Source organism: Anabrus simplex, chromosome 5 (genome assembly GCF_040414725.1).
Source record: "Anabrus simplex isolate iqAnaSimp1 chromosome 5, ASM4041472v1, whole genome shotgun sequence".
Lineage (NCBI taxonomy): Eukaryota > Metazoa > Arthropoda > Insecta > Orthoptera > Tettigoniidae > Anabrus > Anabrus simplex.
In genome coordinates this window covers 29,454,546-29,474,509 of record NC_090269.1, presented here as the reverse complement: position 1 = coordinate 29,474,509, position 19,964 = coordinate 29,454,546, and the positions used below count along the sequence as shown (strand labels likewise).

The 19,964-nt window shown below is 36.4% G+C and overlaps 1 protein-coding gene across 1 annotated transcript in view; it reads left to right on the top strand.

Annotated features, from left to right (window-relative positions):
• The window catches only part of casp (Fas associated factor casp), a 267,208-nt gene extending 251,958 nt beyond the window's left edge, over positions 1 to 15,250 (top strand). The window contains exon 14 of the mRNA XM_067146824.2: positions 14,863 to 15,250. Coding sequence (XP_067002925.1) covers positions 14,863 to 14,943 — 81 coding nt within the window. The 3' untranslated portion in view covers positions 14,944 to 15,250. The remainder of the gene's footprint in view (positions 1 to 14,862) is intronic.
• Positions 15,251 to 19,964: the final 4,714 nt, after the last annotated feature.

Here is a 19,964-nt window from a genome sequence, read left to right as displayed (position 1 = left end):
TACAATTATGTTGGAAGGTGTCACAGAAAAGCGCATTATCTGCGCGATTTGCACGGATTTCATGTGTGGAATAACATCCACTTTCTCAATAAACTTCAATTTTTCATCATCTATAAACTGTCTAACTTTCTTCTCCTCCATACCTAATGTCCTGAAAACCACTATGTGTAAGTACAGTAAAAAGGCCTAATTTACGTACATTGTTACACAAGTCACTCGGAGCCTCTTTCAGGTGGCGTGGGAGTAAAACATGCCCATGTGTATGCATGGGTGCACTCACTTCCGCCGACTCTTACACACACAGCGGGTCGAACGGTGCAAAACTCCCTGCGCTTTCCAGCGGATCCTTTTCAACATTCTTTTCAGTGTAGGTAATAATAATAATGTAGGTGATAAATATGGACCATCGTCTTCTACGTTTACCTTCTACACTTCAGAAAATACAAAAATAGTTCAAGCATGCTGTATCCTTCACATTTCGTTAGAGAAGGAGATGGATACAATTTTTAGCATACTCTCTCAATAATGGGTCTAAATGATACCACGCTTTCCCAAACACAATGAGATCACTAGTATTTCCAACATTAAAGTTATTAAGTTCTCCATGTCTATTCCGGGTTCCATAACAATCGCTGTAAATCACACAGGAAAAGAAAAAGCACACGAATAACTTTTAAATAAGGATAAGGACAAGATGGCGACTACTGTGCGTGAGTCTGTGATATCCGTGGTGGATAATGGTGTAAGATGCAGTGAAAAATGTGGCAAGTGCAGAAGAGTAGTTAAAAATGAGATTCTCTGTCGTAAGTGTGATGAATGGTACTATTTTCGTTGTGCAAATATTGTAAATAGGACTGATATTGAAGAAAGTGTGTGGCTGTGTCCCAAGTGTAAACAAACTGATAGTGAGGCAGAACAACAAGAAAGAGAGACTTGCGAATCTATGCTTAAGATTTTAGGAGTGCTACAAGAAGACTTATGTGCTCTGAAACTTGAAAATGAAAGCTTAAAGGACAGAATAAAGAAACTGGAAGATAAAGAAGACATTGGAGAAGAAAGATCGACGTGGACGGAAGTGATGTGTAGCCATTTTAGGCCTAATGTTAAACATATGGAAGAAACTACATACAACTTAAAACAGGGAAAAAACTCTTTGCAGTGCCAAAATAGATTTCAGTCATTGCAACAAGTTCCAGAAGAAGGCAGTCAAGTTTTTCAAATAATTTTAAATCCAGTGGAGGTAACCTACAGAAGAACAAAACCAACCGAAAGTCAAGATCGCCAAAAATTCATCTCTACACAGACAGTCAAGGGCGGAAGGCATAAAGGATGAGCTGCATAATCCAGAAACTGAGGTTTTAGGACTAATAAAACCAGGTGCCAAAACTGAAGACATCCTTTCAAGTTGTGATTATGTGGTAATTGTGAGTGGTACAAATGACATTGCTGCAAATGAAGGTGAGGAACTAATTACGCCCCTCAGAGGTAAGATTTCCAAACTACCTGACTCAAAAGTAATTGTAGTTAATGTGCCACCCAGGTATGACCTTTTAGAGGACTCGTGTGTGAACAAAGCTGTACATGATGTAAATATAAAAATTAAGAGATTATGTAAGAATTTTTGAAATGTCTATGTAATAGATACTTTAGATCTTGGCAGGCAAAATGTTCACTAGGCATGGGTTACATCTGAATGGTAATGGAAAAGCAACTCTCTATAGACAAATTGCTACAATTATCAACAGAGATTTGCAAACTAATATGCACTTAAGAAAACCCATACCACTAAACTGGCATATACAGGGAAACTTGCCAGAAAACCCAGATCCTTATGTCAAGATCTATGTACAAGGATCTGGGTTCCAGGGATGTTCTCAACTCATGAGTCAAATGTTACCCAATTGCAACATTCAAGTTTTAGGGAGGAAGGGGGTCTGAGATTGCTCTTGGTAAACTGTCAGAGTGTAGTAAATAAACATTTAAAATTTGGTACATTGATGGAATCTTATGAGACTGATGTGGTGATAGGAGTGAAATCGTGGTTGAGAGAAGGGGTGGGTAATAGAGAAGTATTTCAAGAAGGGTATACAGTCTATCGTAGAGACCGAGGAGATAAAAAGGGAGGGACCGGGCGAGTTGGCCGTGCGCGTAGAGGCGCGCGGCTGTGAGCTTGCATCCGGGAGATAGTAGGTTCGAATCCCACTATCGGCAGCCCTGAAGATGGTTTTCCGTGGTTTCCCATTTTCACACCAGGCAAATGCTGGGGCTGTACCTTAATTAAGGCCACGGCCGCTTCCTTCCAACTCCTAGGCCTTTCCTATCCCATCGTCGCCGTAAGACCTATCTGTGTCAGTGCAACGTGAAGCCCCTAGCAAAAAAAAAAAAAAAAAAAAAAAAGGAGGGGGGGGTGTTTATTCTGGTGAAGGAAACTTACTGTTCACATCAATGGTTTATCGATGAAAGGGATGAAATATTAGAGATAAAATTAGTTTGTGATAATATGAAGTAGGTGGGAATTATAGGAACACTAGCTGATGTACCCGTGCTTCGCTACGGGATTCTCAGAAAGACTGTCTTTGTGGTTTTCCTAACTACAGTTAACTTAGGCCATTACAAAAACGTCAGTAGGAATGTAGGGATTAAAAGCAATGTTATCATATCATATAAAATACTCGCTCAAATGAAGAACCGCACATTTTCTCACTTTTAACGAACAGTACTACGATGCCAATCTAACAGTCCAAAGTTCCAGTGCTGGAATGACCAGGTCGCTGACAGCCGTGAACACTCCTCTGCCATTGTTTCATTAAATATGCACTGCTTTTTCCAATCAGTGCCTCAGTGTAGGGATTGAATAGCTCGAATTCTACCGTACCGTAATTAACGCCAGGGCCGTCCACTCCTAGCCCTTTCCTATCCCACTGTCACCATAATACTTATCTATGTCGGTGCGACGTAAAGCAAATTTAAAAGAAAATACTCGTTAGGCCTATACTGCAGTAATCCCATCTATCGGACATGACTGGCAACAGAAGACACAAAGCACAACACAACAAACAATAGTCAATGTAATGTTATTGTTGTTCAATGTTATGAGCATTCTGTATTGTAGGTCTTCACATTTAGTTTTCTTTCGATTCTATGATATTAGGGTGTCTTACGAAATTATGTATAGCGTAGACTGTAGTTCCTTATTCCCCGACTTTACATAACGATTTTCATTAAATTCTGTTTACTTATTTTCTCGTGATTTGGTGCTAATATGGACTTATATACAAAAATACAAATTCATTAATATCTCTGTTATCATAGCCGGTAAGGTAAAAATATATGACATAAATGATCGGAATTTAATACTGTATAACTTTAGTTATGTAGTATTTGTCGGCAGGACCACTAATAACACAAATATTTGTGAATTACATTTTAGGCCTTCTCCTAAACTACCATTCCACTCAGCATGAATAAAATTATTTATGGCCTAGATTGTAGCAACTTATTTCCAGACTTTGCATACCGATTTTCATTAAGATAGGACCACTAATAACATACAAATTTTAGAAATTAAATTTAGGCCTTCCCCTAAACTACCATTTCTTTCAGCGTGAATAAGATTATTTATAGCCTACATTGTAGCGACTTAGTTCCCTACTTTACATACCGATTTTCATTAAGACCATTAATAACATAAATATTTGAGAATTAAATTTTAGGCCTTCCCCTAGGCTACCATTTCTCTCAGCATGATTACAATTATTTATGGCGTAGATTGTAGCGACTTATTCCCTGACTTTGCATACCGATTTTCATTAGATTCTCTTTAGCCCTTTTCTAGTGATGCATGTACAATCAATCAATCAATCAATCAATCAATCAATCAGTCAGTACTCAATCAGTACTGATCTGCATTTAGGGCAGTCGCCCAGGTGGCAGATTCCCTATTTGTTGTTTTCCTAACCTTTTCCTAAATGATTTCAAAGAAATTGGAAATTTATTGAACATCCCTCTTGGTAAGTTATTCCAATCCCTAACTCCCCTTCCTATAAATGAATATTTGCCCCAGTTTGTCCTCTTGAATTCCAACTTAATCTTCATATTGTGATCTTTACTACTTTTATAAACGCCATTCAAACTTATTCGTCTACTAATGTCATTCCACGCCATCTCTCCGCTGACAGCCCGGAACATACCACTTAATCGAGCAGCTCTTCTTCTTTCTCTCAATTCTTCCCAACCCAAACATTGCAACATTTTTGTAACGCTACTCTTTTGTCGGAAATCGCCCAGAACAAATCGAGCTGCTTTTCTTTGGATTTTTTCCAGTTCTTGAATCAGGTAATCCTGGTGAGGGTCCCATACACTGGAACCATACTCTAGTTGGGGTCTTACCAGAGACTTATATGCCCTCTCCTTTACATCCTTACTACAACCCCTAAACACCCTCATAACCATGTGCAGAGATCTGTACCCTTTATTTACAATCCCATTTATGTGATTACCCCAATAAAGATCTTTCCTTATATTAACACCTAGATACTTACAATGATCCCCAAAAGGAACTTTCACCCCATCAACGCAGTAATTAAAACTGAGAGGACTTTTCCTACTTGTAAAACTCACAACCTGACTTTTAACCCCGTTTATCAACATACCATTGCCTGCTGTCCATCTCACAACATTTTCGAGGTCACGTTGCAGTTGCTCACAATCTTGTAACTTATTTATCACTCTATAGAGAATAACATCATCCGCAAAAAGCCTTACCTCCGATTCCACTCCTTTACTCATATCATTTATATATATAAGAAAACATAAAGGTCCGATAATACTGCCTTGAGGAATTCCCCTCTTAATTATTACAGGGTCAGATAAAGCTTCACCTACTCTAATTCTCTGAGATCTATTTTCTAGAAATATAGCAACCCATTCAGTCACTCTTTTGTCTAGTCCAGTTGCACTCATTTTTGCCAGTAGTCTCCCATGATCCACCCTATCAAATGCTTTAGACAGGTCAATCGCAATACAGTCCATTTGACCTCCTGAATCCATGATATCTGCTATATCTTGCTGGAATCCTACAAGTTGAGCTTCAGTGGAATAACCTTTCCTAAAACCGAATTGCCTTCTATCGAACCAGTTATTAATTTCACAAACATGTCTAATATAATCAGAAAGAATGCCTTGCCAAAGCTTACATACAATGCATGTCAAACTTACTGGCCTGTAATTTTCAGCTTTATGTCTATCACCCTTTCCTTTATACACAGGGGCAACTATAGCAACTCTCCATTCATCTGGTATAGCTCCTCCGACCAAACAATAATCAAATAAGTACTTCAGATATGGTACTATATCCCAACCCATTGTCTTTAGTATATCCCCAGAAATCTGATCAATTCCAGTCGCTTTTCTAGTTTTTAACTTTTGTATCTTATTGTAAATGTCATTGTTATCATATGTAAATTTTATTTCTTCTTTGGCCTTAGTCTCCTCCTCTATCTCGACATTATCCTTGTAACCAACAATCTTTACATACTGCTGACTGAATACTTCTGCCTTTTGAAGATCCTCACATACACACTCCCCTTGTTCATTAATTATTCCTGGAATGTCCTTCTTGGAGCCTGTTTCTGCCTTAAAATACCTATACATACCCTTCCATTTTTCACTAAAATTCATATGACTGCCAATTATGCTTGCCATCATATTATCCTTAGCTGCCTTCTTTGCTTGATTCAATTTTCTAGTAAGTTCCTTCAATTTCTCCTTACTTCCACAGCCATTTCTAACTCTATTTCTTTCCAGTCTGCACCTCCTTCTTAGTCTCTTTACTTCTCTATTATAATAAGGTGGGTGTTTACGATTCCTTACCACCCTTAATGGTACAAACCTGTTTTCGCATTCCTCAACAATTTCTTTAAACCCATCCCAGAGTCTGTTTACATTTATATTTACCGTTTTCCACCGATCATAGCTACTTTTTAGAAACTGCCTCATGCCTGCTTTATCAGCCATGTGGTACTGCCTAACAGTCCTACTTTTAAGACCTTCCTTTCTATCACATTTATTTTTAACTACCACAAAAACAGCTTCATGATCACTAATACCATCTATTACTTCAGTTTCCCTATAGAGCTCATCTGGTTTTATCAGCACAACATCCAGGATATTTTTCCCTCTGGTTGGTTCCATCACTTTCTGAATCAGCTGTCCTTCCCATATTAACTTATTTGCCATTTGTTGGTCATGCTTTCTGTCGTTCGCATTTCCTTCCCAATTGACATCTGGCAAATTCAGATCTTCTGCTACAATCGCATTTCTTTCCATGTCGTTTCCCACATAGCTGACTATCCTATCAAATAATTCTGAATCCGTGTCAGTGCTACCCTTTCCCGATCTGTACACTCCAAATATATCAAGTTGCCTATTATCTTTAGAAATGAGCCTTACACCTAGAATTTCATGTGTCTCATCTTTAACTTTTTCGTAGCTTACAAATTCTTCTTTCACCAGAATGAACACTCCGCCTCCCACCCTTCCTATCCTATCTCTACGATACACACTCCAGTGCCGTGGGAAAATTTCTGCATCCATTATATCATTTCTCAGCCATGATTCAACACCTATTACAATATCTGGTGAATATATATCTATTAAATTACTTAATTCTATTCCTTTCCTTACAATACTTCTACAGTTCAACACTAACAATTTTATGTCATCCCTACTTGATTTCCAGTTCCCTGTTCCCTTATCACCGCTCCCTAGGCCATCCCGTACATACAAACAGACAGAAATTACGGAAAAGAAAAAATGCATTTCCTTGTTACTGTGGACACGACCGATACAGAAATACCATTCTTTACAAATTTTGAGCAATGTACAGACAAAACTCTTATATTATATATATAGATATAGGCCTGGAAGAGAGGAAAAAGACATGGAAATATTTGAGAAAATAATAGATTATACTCACAAAAACAATAATAATGCTATGGTAATAATTGGGGGAGATCTAAACTTGCCTGAAGCTGAATGGAATGGAGCTGCAAGTGAAGCCCATGAACAGAAACTGGCAAATAAGTTAATTTGGGAGGGAGGATTTACACAAGTAGTACAAGAACCGACTCATCTCAATAACTTGCTAGATGTATTCTTGGTTAAACTATGGGAAATTGTTGATAAAACTGAGGTAATTGAATATAGGTGACCATAAGGCTGTAATAATGGATGTAGGACTCGTACCAAAAAGGCTAAATGCTACTTAGGTTCCAAAATGGGTTTTAAAAAAGTAAATAAATGCAATGTAAATTTTAATCTTATACCAGTTGCATAGTATTATTTGAAATATTCAACATACTGTATGTGAGTTGACTGTGATTGTAAGTATAGGAGATATTATAAGTAGAATTTTGTAAACAATATAAATTTATTAAGTATGATCTGTTTGTTTAATAGAAAAAATTGTTAGCATAAATTGTATATTATTGTATTCTAGACGAAATTTCTTCTTCTCTTGTTAATTTAAAATTTAGTGCTTGACAGTAATGTATTTTAGTGTACCATTTGCCACCGAGGTAGACACCTCATTTGCAAATAAAGAGATTTTGATTTGTTTTGATTTGAAATTTAAAATAAGAAATAAATATGTCAAATGGGTGAGAGCGTGCAAATTTTTTTAAATCATTTAAATCCATGTCTACATTCTTATAGGTACACTATCGGGTTCCAATACAGGTCAGGTTACTGATGTCGTGAGCACGGTCGATCCACTGTGTATGATGACATGTATAAAAATTAATGTCCAATAACAAGTAACTACGGGCGCAGGACCGCTCCTCACCACGGACTGCCCACATAAACATTTCTCCCCCACGTGGTACCCGTTTCAAGTGTAATAATGACCATCTACATATTTATTAGCTTTAGTTTCGTGGAAGTCCTCATTTTTAACCCCTCCCCCAAACCAAGATTGAGGCACAGTCTGCCAGACGAGCTAGAAAATTGAAATTTGGCGAAATTATATGTCTTAGCCTGTAATCGACGGAAAGCTTCCAAGATCAATAAATATTTCATTTTTTACCCCCCAAAAATTTTGGAATATTGAGGCAATTTTAATGTCCGTGCAGATCTTTGTTTCGAGCTATTTCGCGGCTAAACGGTAAGGCGTATCACAAAACGAATGGCACAATTTGGAGTGATCTACATTTTTGGTCCTATGACTTTTTGTCGTATCACTCCCCCTTATATGTTAGATTTGGCTTTATTTCTGGATTGTTCGTAAATTTGGTGATTTTTACACATATATCTCATTGTTTGATACACTTATAGGAAAGGTAGAGTCATAAAATTTGGTGTGCACATAGACACAATCGAAGGCCATTTGTGAACCAAATGTCATGATTCTAGCTTATACATAAGTATGCAAAAAATTATATATATTTTTAAAATGTACCCAAATTTAACCCTATTCAAATTTCGAACTCAATTTAACCCATAAATATGGGAAATACGAGAAAATGTTTAAGAACCAAACATGTAGAAGGAAAAAAGCGGCATCTGATGGCGCAAACCGGTTTTTGATATGATGTACCGTTTAGGAGTAGTGAATCTCGAAGTAGAGGTCTGCAATTTTAAACGTGCTAATGCTCATCTGTCATTATATAAATAAAATCGTAAAAACTGTTTGTCTGTACATTGACTATTTTAGCAATATTTCTGTACAGTTACCCATTTCAAGTGTAATTATGACCATCTGCATATTTGTTAGCTTTGGTTTCCTGAAGGTCCTCATTTTAACCTCTGCCCCAAAGCAAGATTGAGGCACAGTCTGCCAGACGAGCTAGAAAATTGAATTTTGGTAAAATTATATAGGTCATAACCTATGATCGACGGAAAGCTTCCAAGATCTTCAAATATTTCATTTTTTACCCCTGAAAAATTTCGGAATATTGAGACAAATTTAATGTCCGTGCACACCTTCTTTTCGAGGTATTTAGCAGCTAAATGGTGAGTCTTAACACAAAACGGATGGAACAATCTCGGTTCAATTTGGAGTGATCTACAACTTTGGTCCTGTGACGTTCCGTCATATCTTTGTTCCTTATATGTTAGATTTGTCTCTATTTCTCGATTATACCTACATTTTGCTCTTTGTACACGTATAATTCGTAGTTCAAATAACTTTTACAAAAGGTAGAATCATCTAATTCTACACGAACATTGACCCACCCTGTATCCATACGTGAGCCAAATTCTATGTTTGTAGCTGTCATATTAGTACCCAAAAGTAATGCACTGTTAGAAAACCTTACCCAAATTTCACCTAGTTCAACATTTCTAACTCAATTTTACCCTTAAATAGGTGAGACAGGAGAAAGTATCTTAAGACCAGGCATTTAGACCGCTAAATGAGGCCTATTATGGTACAATCCGTTTGTCGATATGACGTATCGTTCAGCAGCAGTTAATCTGTAGATGAAGGTTTTCAATATTTTAAACATGCATATACTTTGTATGTCGATCTATATACTGTATATTGATCTATATACTGTATATTCATTGAATTTGATTTGTAGCGATGTGAAATCGTGTGTTTGCCATTATAATTAATATTTTACACCGATAGTGACTCTAAGCAGGAGGCCGTCTGCTACTGTAATCATTACTATCCACTTCGACTTTGACTGGCAGTAGAAATGGGATCCTTCTCCAACTCCTTTGTAACTAGGATTAGTAAGGAGGGACTACCATTGTAATTAATAATTCCCTTCTCGATTTGACTGCCATAAGTCAAGGGAGCATGCAATTTCATTCAAAACTCCCCTAACCGATTGTGTTTAGGAGTAGGCAAGTGTGCCTGCCATTATAAACAAATTCACTCATCTAAAATGTGAATGGCATTAGGCATAGTGGCCCTCCTATTATAACGGAAACTCACCAACTCTGTGTGACAGTCATTAAGAAAAGGGGCTTGTCATGATAACGATAACAGCACAAGTCAATTTTGATTGGCAGTAGAGAAGGTGCCAGGTATTATAATAAAATCTTCCCAACTGTAATCTTATCTGGAAGTAGGAAAGGCCACGTGCCATTGTAAAGAAAACTCCCCAAATCGATTGTGACCACGCAGTAGGTAATGGGGCCTCCCATTGTAATGAAAACTTACCTACTCGGTTGTGAATGGCAGTAGGAAAGTGAGCCTGCCGTTATCACCACAATTCCGTAACTCGCACTTTACATTGGAAACAACGTATGGGAACCTCCCCCTACTGTTTGTGGATAATGCTAAGAGACATGCAATTTTAAAAACTTATTCACTGCAAGTACAGTAATTTACTTCGATATCCATATACACTGTAGAATACCGTAGCGAAGCACGGGTAAATTTGCTAGTTATATATAAAAAGAGAAACAGTATTACTAATAAAAGTCCTTATACAGTTGTTTAACACTGGTATAGGCCTAGTTACACATTGAATAAACCCTGTATAAGCATTGCATATTTTTCTTACTAATAAACATGGTATATGCACTGTATTACTGTATTACATCTATACACTCGTTCCAAGCAGTAGGAATCTCTTCTTGCAGTTCACTGATGCATTTTGTCACATGTACTGTTTTTGTGATTACTTTTGCTTGTTATCTAGGAGCAAAACCTTTTGGAAAGCTGCATGGTAGCATCCCTCACAAGGATTACTTGATTTGAGAACTGGAAAAAATCCAAAGAAAAGCAGTTAGATTTGTTCTGGGTGAGATCTGTCAAAATAGTACTATTACAAAAATGTTGCAAAGTTTGGGGTGGGAAGACTTGGGAGAAAGGTGACAAGCTGCTCAACTAAGTGGTCTGTTCCGAGCTGTCAGTGAAGAGATGGTGTAGAATGATATTAGTAGACGAATAAGTTAGAGTGGTGTTTTTAAAAGTACGTCAATCTAGCTTTACAAAGGCATTAGAGTTTTCTCTAGATGAGCTAAGTGTTCCTCAAAGGTCTCGGAGAAAATATCATCATAATCTAGATAGATCACAATATGAAGATAATGTTGGAATTCAAGAGGAGAAATTGGGGCAAATGTTTGTTTATAGGAAGGGGAGTTAGGGATAGGAATAATTAAAAAAAGGGAGATGTTCAATAAATTTCCAAATTCTTTGCAATATTTAAGAAACAGCAGATAGGGAATCTGCTACCTGAGCAGCTGCCCTAAATGCAGATCAGTGGTGAGATCCAAGATACCTGAAGCTTACGGTCTTCGTTAAGGTCTCCATCAACTTGAGTGGAGCTGTTGCTTGGGATGGTTTCGAGGTATTCGTTCTTCTTTTTGTTCAGTCTAAGATCGTATTGAGAGAGATGGCTGTTCCAATCTTCAGCTAGACGCTGCAATCCTCTTGTGGTGGTATCAGCAAGGACGACATCATCTGCATATAAGACAGTCCAAGGGACACTCCTCTGTGGGTCCCATGTAATTGTGTCTATAATGAGGACAAAGAGCAATGGGGACAGTCCAGAACTTTTGTGTACACTGACTTTCACTGGGAAGCTCTCCGAGGTGCCGACAGTGCAACGTACATGACTTGTGGTGTTCGTGTATGTCGACTTAATCCAGTTGATAAGCATTTCTGGCACACCATGGTTGCAAAGTGCATACCACATCACACAATGTGAAACACGGTTGAAAGCCTTAAAGCAATGTAATATTATAAATATTTGGCTTTCGCAGAACATATTAATGTCACAACTTTCAGGGCATTGAAAAATATATGGAGCTAATTTATAAAGGTAATTACTGGTTGAGTATAGGTTACGCAAGAACAACTTGCCAAAGAAACCTGCACAGAACTTCGGCAGAGTTCGGGTGGGCTGGTTATTGGCACTACACACCGCTCCCACTTCGCTAAATCGGCTTGCTGCCAGCAGTTCTACCATCTGCGCAGGCAGCCTTGCATGCTGAACTGTCATCTGGGTTCAAGTGAGATCGCAGCATGTGTATGTAATGCCATATGGTTATAACCACAGAGCTTGGACAAAGTAACCTATAGCATAAAGATATTGCTTCTTCCCTTTCCAGGTGTTTAAAATGAATCCACTTCACCCCTTTCATATATATTTTTCCTTTTTTGCATCTCATATTACATTCCGCACGGACCTTTCCAACACACCCGTTGCTTCAGCCACTTTCTTGTGAAGAGCGCATATATTTCCTGTGGGGGTGTGTTTCATTTTCCACAAATTTATTTATGCACATTATAAATAACTTCCCTAGTTTGACTGTGTAAAGTTTCGGTACTCCCTAATTTAGAACGAAACGGGGACATTGCTAAGTACACTGAATATTATACACAGTTCTCGAAGCCTTAGTTAGGCAACAAATACACTTTGTTATGTAATACACATGAAATATTAATATTACACACACACACAGGCTTGCTACTTCCTTGCACTGCATGCTTGATAAACAGCTCCTCTCATTCAGCCCACATGGTTGAAGAATGTAGTGAGCCCGGGAATCAGCATTCAGGTGGCACACAGGAACCCTGGAATGAGCATTAAACTGTAGCCTACCGACTGATATTGGTCTCTGCGCATGTTTGAGTTTCGGCAAGCTCTTCTTGTGGGACTGCTATTTATGATAACATCAAAATAGTCGTAGCGTAGAAAAAAAGAGCCAAATAAAATCTCAAATGAAATCACCGCAGACATTGTACTAAAATTGATAAACTTGACCATATTTATGGACTGTAATGATCTGTACTGACTACTTACAGTGACAATCTCACTACACTGAAAAACAGGAGATATGTTGTCATTACTCTACAAAAAAAACTGTTTAATACATATTATCTAATCATACATGTTTCGAGAAAACATAATTCTCTTCTTTAGTGAAGTAATATTTACCAAAATCCAATGAATACCAAGCTTGGTAGCTGCAGTCATTTAAGTGCGGCCAGTATCCAGTACTCGGGAGATAGTGGGTTCGAACCCCACTGTCAGCAGCCCCGAAGATGGTTTTTCGTGGTTTCCCATTTTCACGCCAGGCAAATTTCATCCCCCTATAGTCAACTTATCTAAAATAACTTTAAACTAAGAAGAAAATTCAATTCTTTCTAAAGGTCTCAAACACAACTGGCCCAACCTTAATCCTCTCAACTTTGCCACTAATTTAGTGATTGAATCTTAAATAGCCATAAATAAAATGGCAATTGAACATCAAGATGAAATTAGACATGATGTAAAAAGAAAATTAATGACAATAACTTCATCATTACCATCTAAACTTCATTTTTACCTGTGCATCTTATTTGTGTTTTTTGGCTTTATTTCAATGCACAGTGCTCCTTAAAGATGTTAGTGCTTTATTAGCAGAAACCAAACAGAATTATTTAAACTTCTCATTTTATTTTTGTATGCATTGTTTTACACTTATTTGTAATTGGCTGATGATGACCATGAATACTGGTCGAAAACTGTACCAATTTTAATTAAATAGGAATGTAAACTTATATTTCTTATTTTAATAGTATTGAAAGGTGGAACCATTACCTTCTTTTATTAAACTCACTTCAATACAGAACAATATGAAATTCTTATTTCTTAAAATATTGCAGTTAACAGGAAAGTAGTAAGGTTGTGACCTTTTAACTCATATTGGAAGAGGGTTGATAAGGAGAAACATCATAGATTCATTATTATTATTATTTTTTTTTTACACATGAGTTTGCCAATTTATACGTTTTCTTGGAGAAACTGTTCCTGTGCTGTTTATGGTGGGTGTGCTATGTACCAACTGATGAGCCCAACTTAGCACCTGGGGGCAAAACGCTGGCAACCAGGAATGAGTTAGCTGGAAAATTTATAATGTCCAATAACGGACCATTTATATTGGTATTATAAATTTACTCATTCGGGGCAAATATTTCAGATTCCCTATGGGAATCAACATCTATATCATAAAATGGAAAGACGACTCGATTCCGTTAGTGAATATCATCTTTAACATTCATTTAGAATTTTTATACAGATACAGACTCTTTTAACAAAAATGTTTATTATGTGTTTTGTTTTGTAACGATATTCTGAGATTAGAATTAGAAGTTTATATTTTATAGTGTGATATATATGTTTTTCCTAAATAATTTAACCAAGAACAGTTCAACAGTTATTATAAATGTTTATAATTATTTTAATGTGTTAAGCATAAATTAAGAAATGTGATTTTATAATGTAACAAGTCCAAGAGAATATTGGTGATTAATATGCCACTGAAGAAGAGAACATTCTAAGTTCTTGAAACATGTTCGGCCATTAGTAACATAATAGACTATTAATAGAATTGACAAAGTGGAACCACATATTTAAAGGTGTCTAAATAAATGAAGGTGTAATAAATTTTGAGTCAATAAGGACCTAAGATAATTAACTGTTATGGTTAAAATAATTCATTTTTTTATTTTTAATTATGGCAAGAACAGATTCATGATCATTTATACCAACGGTCACTTCATTTTCCTGTAGAGGTCATCTAGTTTTATCAGCATCACGTCCAGAATATTTTTCTCTCTAGTTGGTTTCAGCACTTTCTGATCAGCTGTCTTTCGCAGATTAAATTTAGTTCCTTCTGAAAATATGGAAGAGATTCAAGTAGCAAGTAGGTCTTTAGCCTAGAGTTGGACTCCTATTAGGTTCTCAAAAATGATTTTGTTTTTTAAAGTCATTTTCTTATAATGAATATGTTATGTTTCTTCTTTTTGATGTAGTCTAGCCAATTAATGCCATAGGTGTAATATTTTAGCAGATGCCATATACATTAAATAAAATATTATTTTGTCCATAACTAACTAATTGGTACATATGTCTGTTTCAGCTCACTGCACTTGATCCAAAGACAACATTGATGGCCCTTAACCTGTACCCCCAAGAAACAGTGATTTTAGAAGAACGATAAGATTAGACTTTTATATAAGAACTGACATCTGCTGGTATGGATTTGAGAGGCTTCAGAGTTTTGTGACCTGTACAAGTGATGTTAATATTGTACATAGCTGCTGTGTGGGAATGTCTATATTTTTGGTTCTGTCCATCTGGTTTTTATCTTGCTGGATAGAAATCTTATTTATGAACTGAATGAATGCACTTTATACCCTACAACTGTCAACTGTCTTTTCCCCTTTTTATATGCTGTAATGTGTTTGTTCCACTAGATGTAAAATTATCTGTACATACAAGAATAAACATTTTCACTGTGATATTTATTTAATGAGTATATTAAACTGTTGTGATGCTCTGGTGAAAGCTCCAAGAAACCTAATTTTGGAATTTTTGAAGTTTGGTAGCCATGTTGAAACACCGGATCCCGTAATATCTCCGAAGTTAAGCAACATTGGGCATGGTCAAGATTTGGATGGGTTGCCACACGCTGTTGGGGGGGGCTAAGGGAATGGAGGGGCGGAAAGGAACTGGCCATCCTACCGTACGTAAACTCCGGCTCAAGTACACCTCTGCCTTCATTCAGAATACACCCTTACCTTACCTTACCTGGTGGATTGAGATTGCTGTCTGAAATTAAATACAGTATTTGTTTGGCATTCTACTTAGTCTATATCATTCAGATATAAAGATATTAAATTATTCCCTCATGGAGAATTTCATGGACATTTCCTACACTTAATATTATCTTAGAGCAGGGGTGCAAAAATTTTCTCTGAGAGCCATTCCAAAAGTTAAAGAGCCTGCGAGCTCCCACCAACCTGATACCTATGAATAATCAAGTTACGCTACTTAATGTTGACCTCGGTATTACTTTTTTTAAATTTAAACATTTAAAACCATCCAGAAATATTAAATTAAATAGAATAATAGTTAGTTCTAAATGCTTGTCAGCTTTCTTTCACAAAATTCAGGAGACATTGAACATAGACTTACAATCTTACAGAACAATAATCTTATATTTTCATGGAAATTTATGATCATGAATGTGCCCTGTGGTCTTACTACTAAAAAAAATATTGGTCTACAGCCCTTGCAGGATCAAATTCCTTTACTGCAAGTCCATTCACATTGCTCATCATCAACTCACACAAAATGCTTGTTTCTAATGACTTATCGTAATCTGTCTTTTATAATCTTCATCTGACTAAATCCTCACTCACACATTGTTGTAGAGATTGGAAGCGCACACACAATAGTTAGTAGCTGTCCTAGAATAGGAAATATGTCACTGCTTGCCAACTCCAACAGTTTGGACAATGTTTTTCCTCTTCCAAGTACTGTAAACTCTTGTCAGTCGGTTTGTCTGCATTGCATGTAGTTCCTACCATTTTCACATTTTGCAAGTTGTTCACTGAAATGTTCTGCCAATATTGAGATCTCACTATCTTCTTGATCAGTTCCAGTTGGCCACCCATCTTACATTATGCAAATACTGAAATTTCCTAACCATCATCTCAAGGCTTTCAGCAACCCATTTCAGTTCTCATAGTCTCTTGAGAGAATGTTGATAGAGTTAGTAGAGTGACTTCAGCAGTGAATCAACTTCATCAATATAATCTACATATTTTTATAGAACTTAACCCTAGAAAACTAAAATACATAAAATTAACGTGTGTCATAAAAGTGCGCACTGCTCCTTTCCGCGTTATCCCCGTGCAGTGCTTCCACTGGTCAATGTGGATAATGTCACCATAGCACATAGATCTATGAGTGAGGAGTGAATGCCAGGAGAGTTCATTTTCAGTAAGTCACTGCGCTTTTTTTTTAAAACATATTTTTAGTCTCTTCTTCTTCCTGATACATTTCTGCTTATGCAGGTTGTTTACAGAGCCTCTTCCAATCTTCTCTTTTTACCCCACATTCTCTCATTCATCACTGTCTGCCATTGTAGTCCTCTCCGATTTACGTCGTCCTCCACCTGATCCTTCCATCTTGTTCGTGGTCTTCCAGTTGGTCTTCTTCCAGATTCTGTCCATTCCAGAGCTCTTCTTGGTAATCTTTCATGTCCGTTCTTTTGACGTGGCCGAACCATTTCAGCCTATTTCTCTCCATAGTTTATTTTAGAGGCTTGATCTCTAGCGTGTTTCGTGTGGTTTCATTTCTTATTTTGTCCCTCCTTGTTTTACCCAAGATCCCTCACAGAAAGAACATCTCTGTCGCTTGTAAACTACTTGGATCTTTTTTTTGTCCAAGTCCAACATTCTGATCCATAGGTCAGTATTGGCAAATAATATGATTTATATATCATAATTGTTGCTGTGGTAGGTACTTTCCAATTTCTAACTATGTCTGATACACAGTAATAAAATTTTGAACAATTTCCTATCCTCTCTGAAATTTCTTCTATGATGTTTCCTTTCCCAGTTAGCTTACTTTCTAGGTATTTAAAAGCATCTACTTCCATTACACCTAACATCCTTGAATTTTTGGTTTTGCTACTGATTTTCATTACCTCACTTTTCATTGAACTTATTTCCATGCCTGCTTCTTCAATTGCCCTCTGCCAGGTGTTCCGTTGTTCTTCCAATTTTTGTTCATTTTCTTCCCATATCATTACATCATCTGCATATGCTATGACTTTCATATCATTTGCTTTTGACCCTTGGCGAACTTTCCTCATAATGTTGTCCATCACTGTATTAAAGAGCACTGGTAAAAGTACACTTCCTTGTCTCCTCTGTCTGTTCTAAACCATTCTGATTTTTTGTCATAGTTTTTGTCATAACACAGTTCAGACATTTGTTATGCATGTTTCTAATTCTGAATTGCATTTTTCTTGACAATTCTATTCTATTCAGCCCTTGCCATATCTCTTCTCTTCTAACTGTGTCATAAGCCTTTTGTATATCTATGAATGTAATTGCGATGTCTTTCCCAAATTACCATTTCTTTTCTACTATTTGTCTAGCTGTAAATATGGCATCAATAGTTGATCTTCCAGGTCTAAATCCTTGTTGTTCTTCTCTTAATTGTGAATCTATCTTGTTCTTGATATTTTGTAAGATTTCATAAAACCTTCATGCAATGACACAGTAAGGCTATTCCTCTCTAGTTCTCACAAAGTGCCTTATTACCTTTTTTAAAAATAGGTACAATAATTGCCCTTGTCCAATGTTCAGTAATTTCTCTGTCAGTCCATACTATCTTCATTATTCTATATAACCACTGCATTCCAGTAGGTCCTGCAGCTTTAATCATTTCCACTGTGATGTCATCTATTCCAGAAACTTTGCCATTTTTCATTTCTAATACAGCTTTTTCTACATCCGACATTTGTAGATCTTCTCTTCCTATTTCATCTGATTGTTTATTCATTCCTTCCACTGTAATGGTGATATTTTATCTTCATCTATTTCCTTGGGTTAATTTGTTTCATTTTGTCCTTCATATAGATTTTGGAAGTATTCTTTCCATACTTTCAAAACATGTTTTTCTTTCCACACAGGTTTTCCATCTTTGTTGATGACTTTTGATGTATTTTCTTTTTGCTTCCTTCTGTTACCTAATATGCAGTATAATATTTTCTTGTCATTTTTATAATTCTCTTGTATCTTTTTTGTAAATTTTTCCCAGGACACCTTTTTAGCCTTGCTGCCCTGCTTAGTCATTTCCATTTGTCTCTATTATGTTCTGTTTCTGAACCATTCCCTCCACACATTATTCTTCATTTTGACTGCATCTGCATTTCTCTTATTCTACCATGGAGTTTCTTTGTGTCTGACTTTTGTTGATGTCCTTCCATAGGTTTCTTCTGCTGCTTTGACTAAAGCCTGTTTGAACCTTTTCCATTCTTCTTCAACAGCCTTCCTCTCATCTTTAGGAAGTTGAGTTTTAATCTCTTCCCTACGTATCTCTTGGATTTCTCTTAGTTTCCAGCATTTTATTTTTGCCTGTCTTTTTCCCCCATATTTACCCCTTCTGAATTTCATCACTGTTCCAACCAATAGTCTGTGGTATTGCCCCCTTTTTCCCTAACTCAACCGGTGAGCGAAGAGATCCCAAGGGGGAACGTTCGTTCACTGGCTGTCCTTTTATTTGAGGCATTTTAAAGGAGTAGGATTGACGACCATGGAAAAGAACAGATTTAAACAACATTTCTGGCATTTATTACACAAGCACTCGTAAAGAAAATTTTACAAAATAATCTTGCTGTTTATACAATGAAATTTTTCACGGCGTTGAATTTTCTTTGGCTAGACAGTACAAAGAAAATAGATTAATCTTCATCTGCGTAGGCAAAAGGTTACGTTCTAAAAAGACAACAAACGAAAAATTAGGCCTCCATTGGTTTTAAAAATTGAAATTAAATAATTGTGAGCCTATCCTAACTCGTTCTGACATTTACAGAGTCATTGGCATCAAACCATCTCCTTCTTTCTAAAAAAAAAAAATAAATAAATAAAAATTAAAAAAAATAAAAAAAAATCGAAATTCCACTGAACCACATGGTAACCCAACTTATTGATACCTCAATGAACAATTATTTAACATTATTTCAAAATAAGTGCTGTCAAATTCTCCAATTAACAAAAGTATCATTGGCTTTAAAAATTGAAATTACATAATTGTGAGCCTATCCTAACTTGTTCTGACATTTACAGAGTCGTTGGCATCAAACCTTCTCTTTCTTTCTAAAAAAAAAAAAAAAGATAAAAGATCGAAATTCCACTGAACCACGTGGTAACCCAACTTATTGATACCTCAATGAACAATTATTTAACATTATTTCAAAATAAGTGCTGTTAAATTCTCCAATTAACGAAAGTATTTCTTTCAATCGAGTGTGCTACTTTAATTATACAAGTAATTATTATCTACTTTATTTACTCATTAGGTATTACTTCACTGATCATTGAGCATTTAATCTTCAATTGCTTTAAATCTTTGCCTTTGCCTTTAAACTACATGATCTCCTTCATCAGAATCAAATCCAAAAGAAAATCTAAATCTGGTCATTAAGTAAATGATATTGCAAAA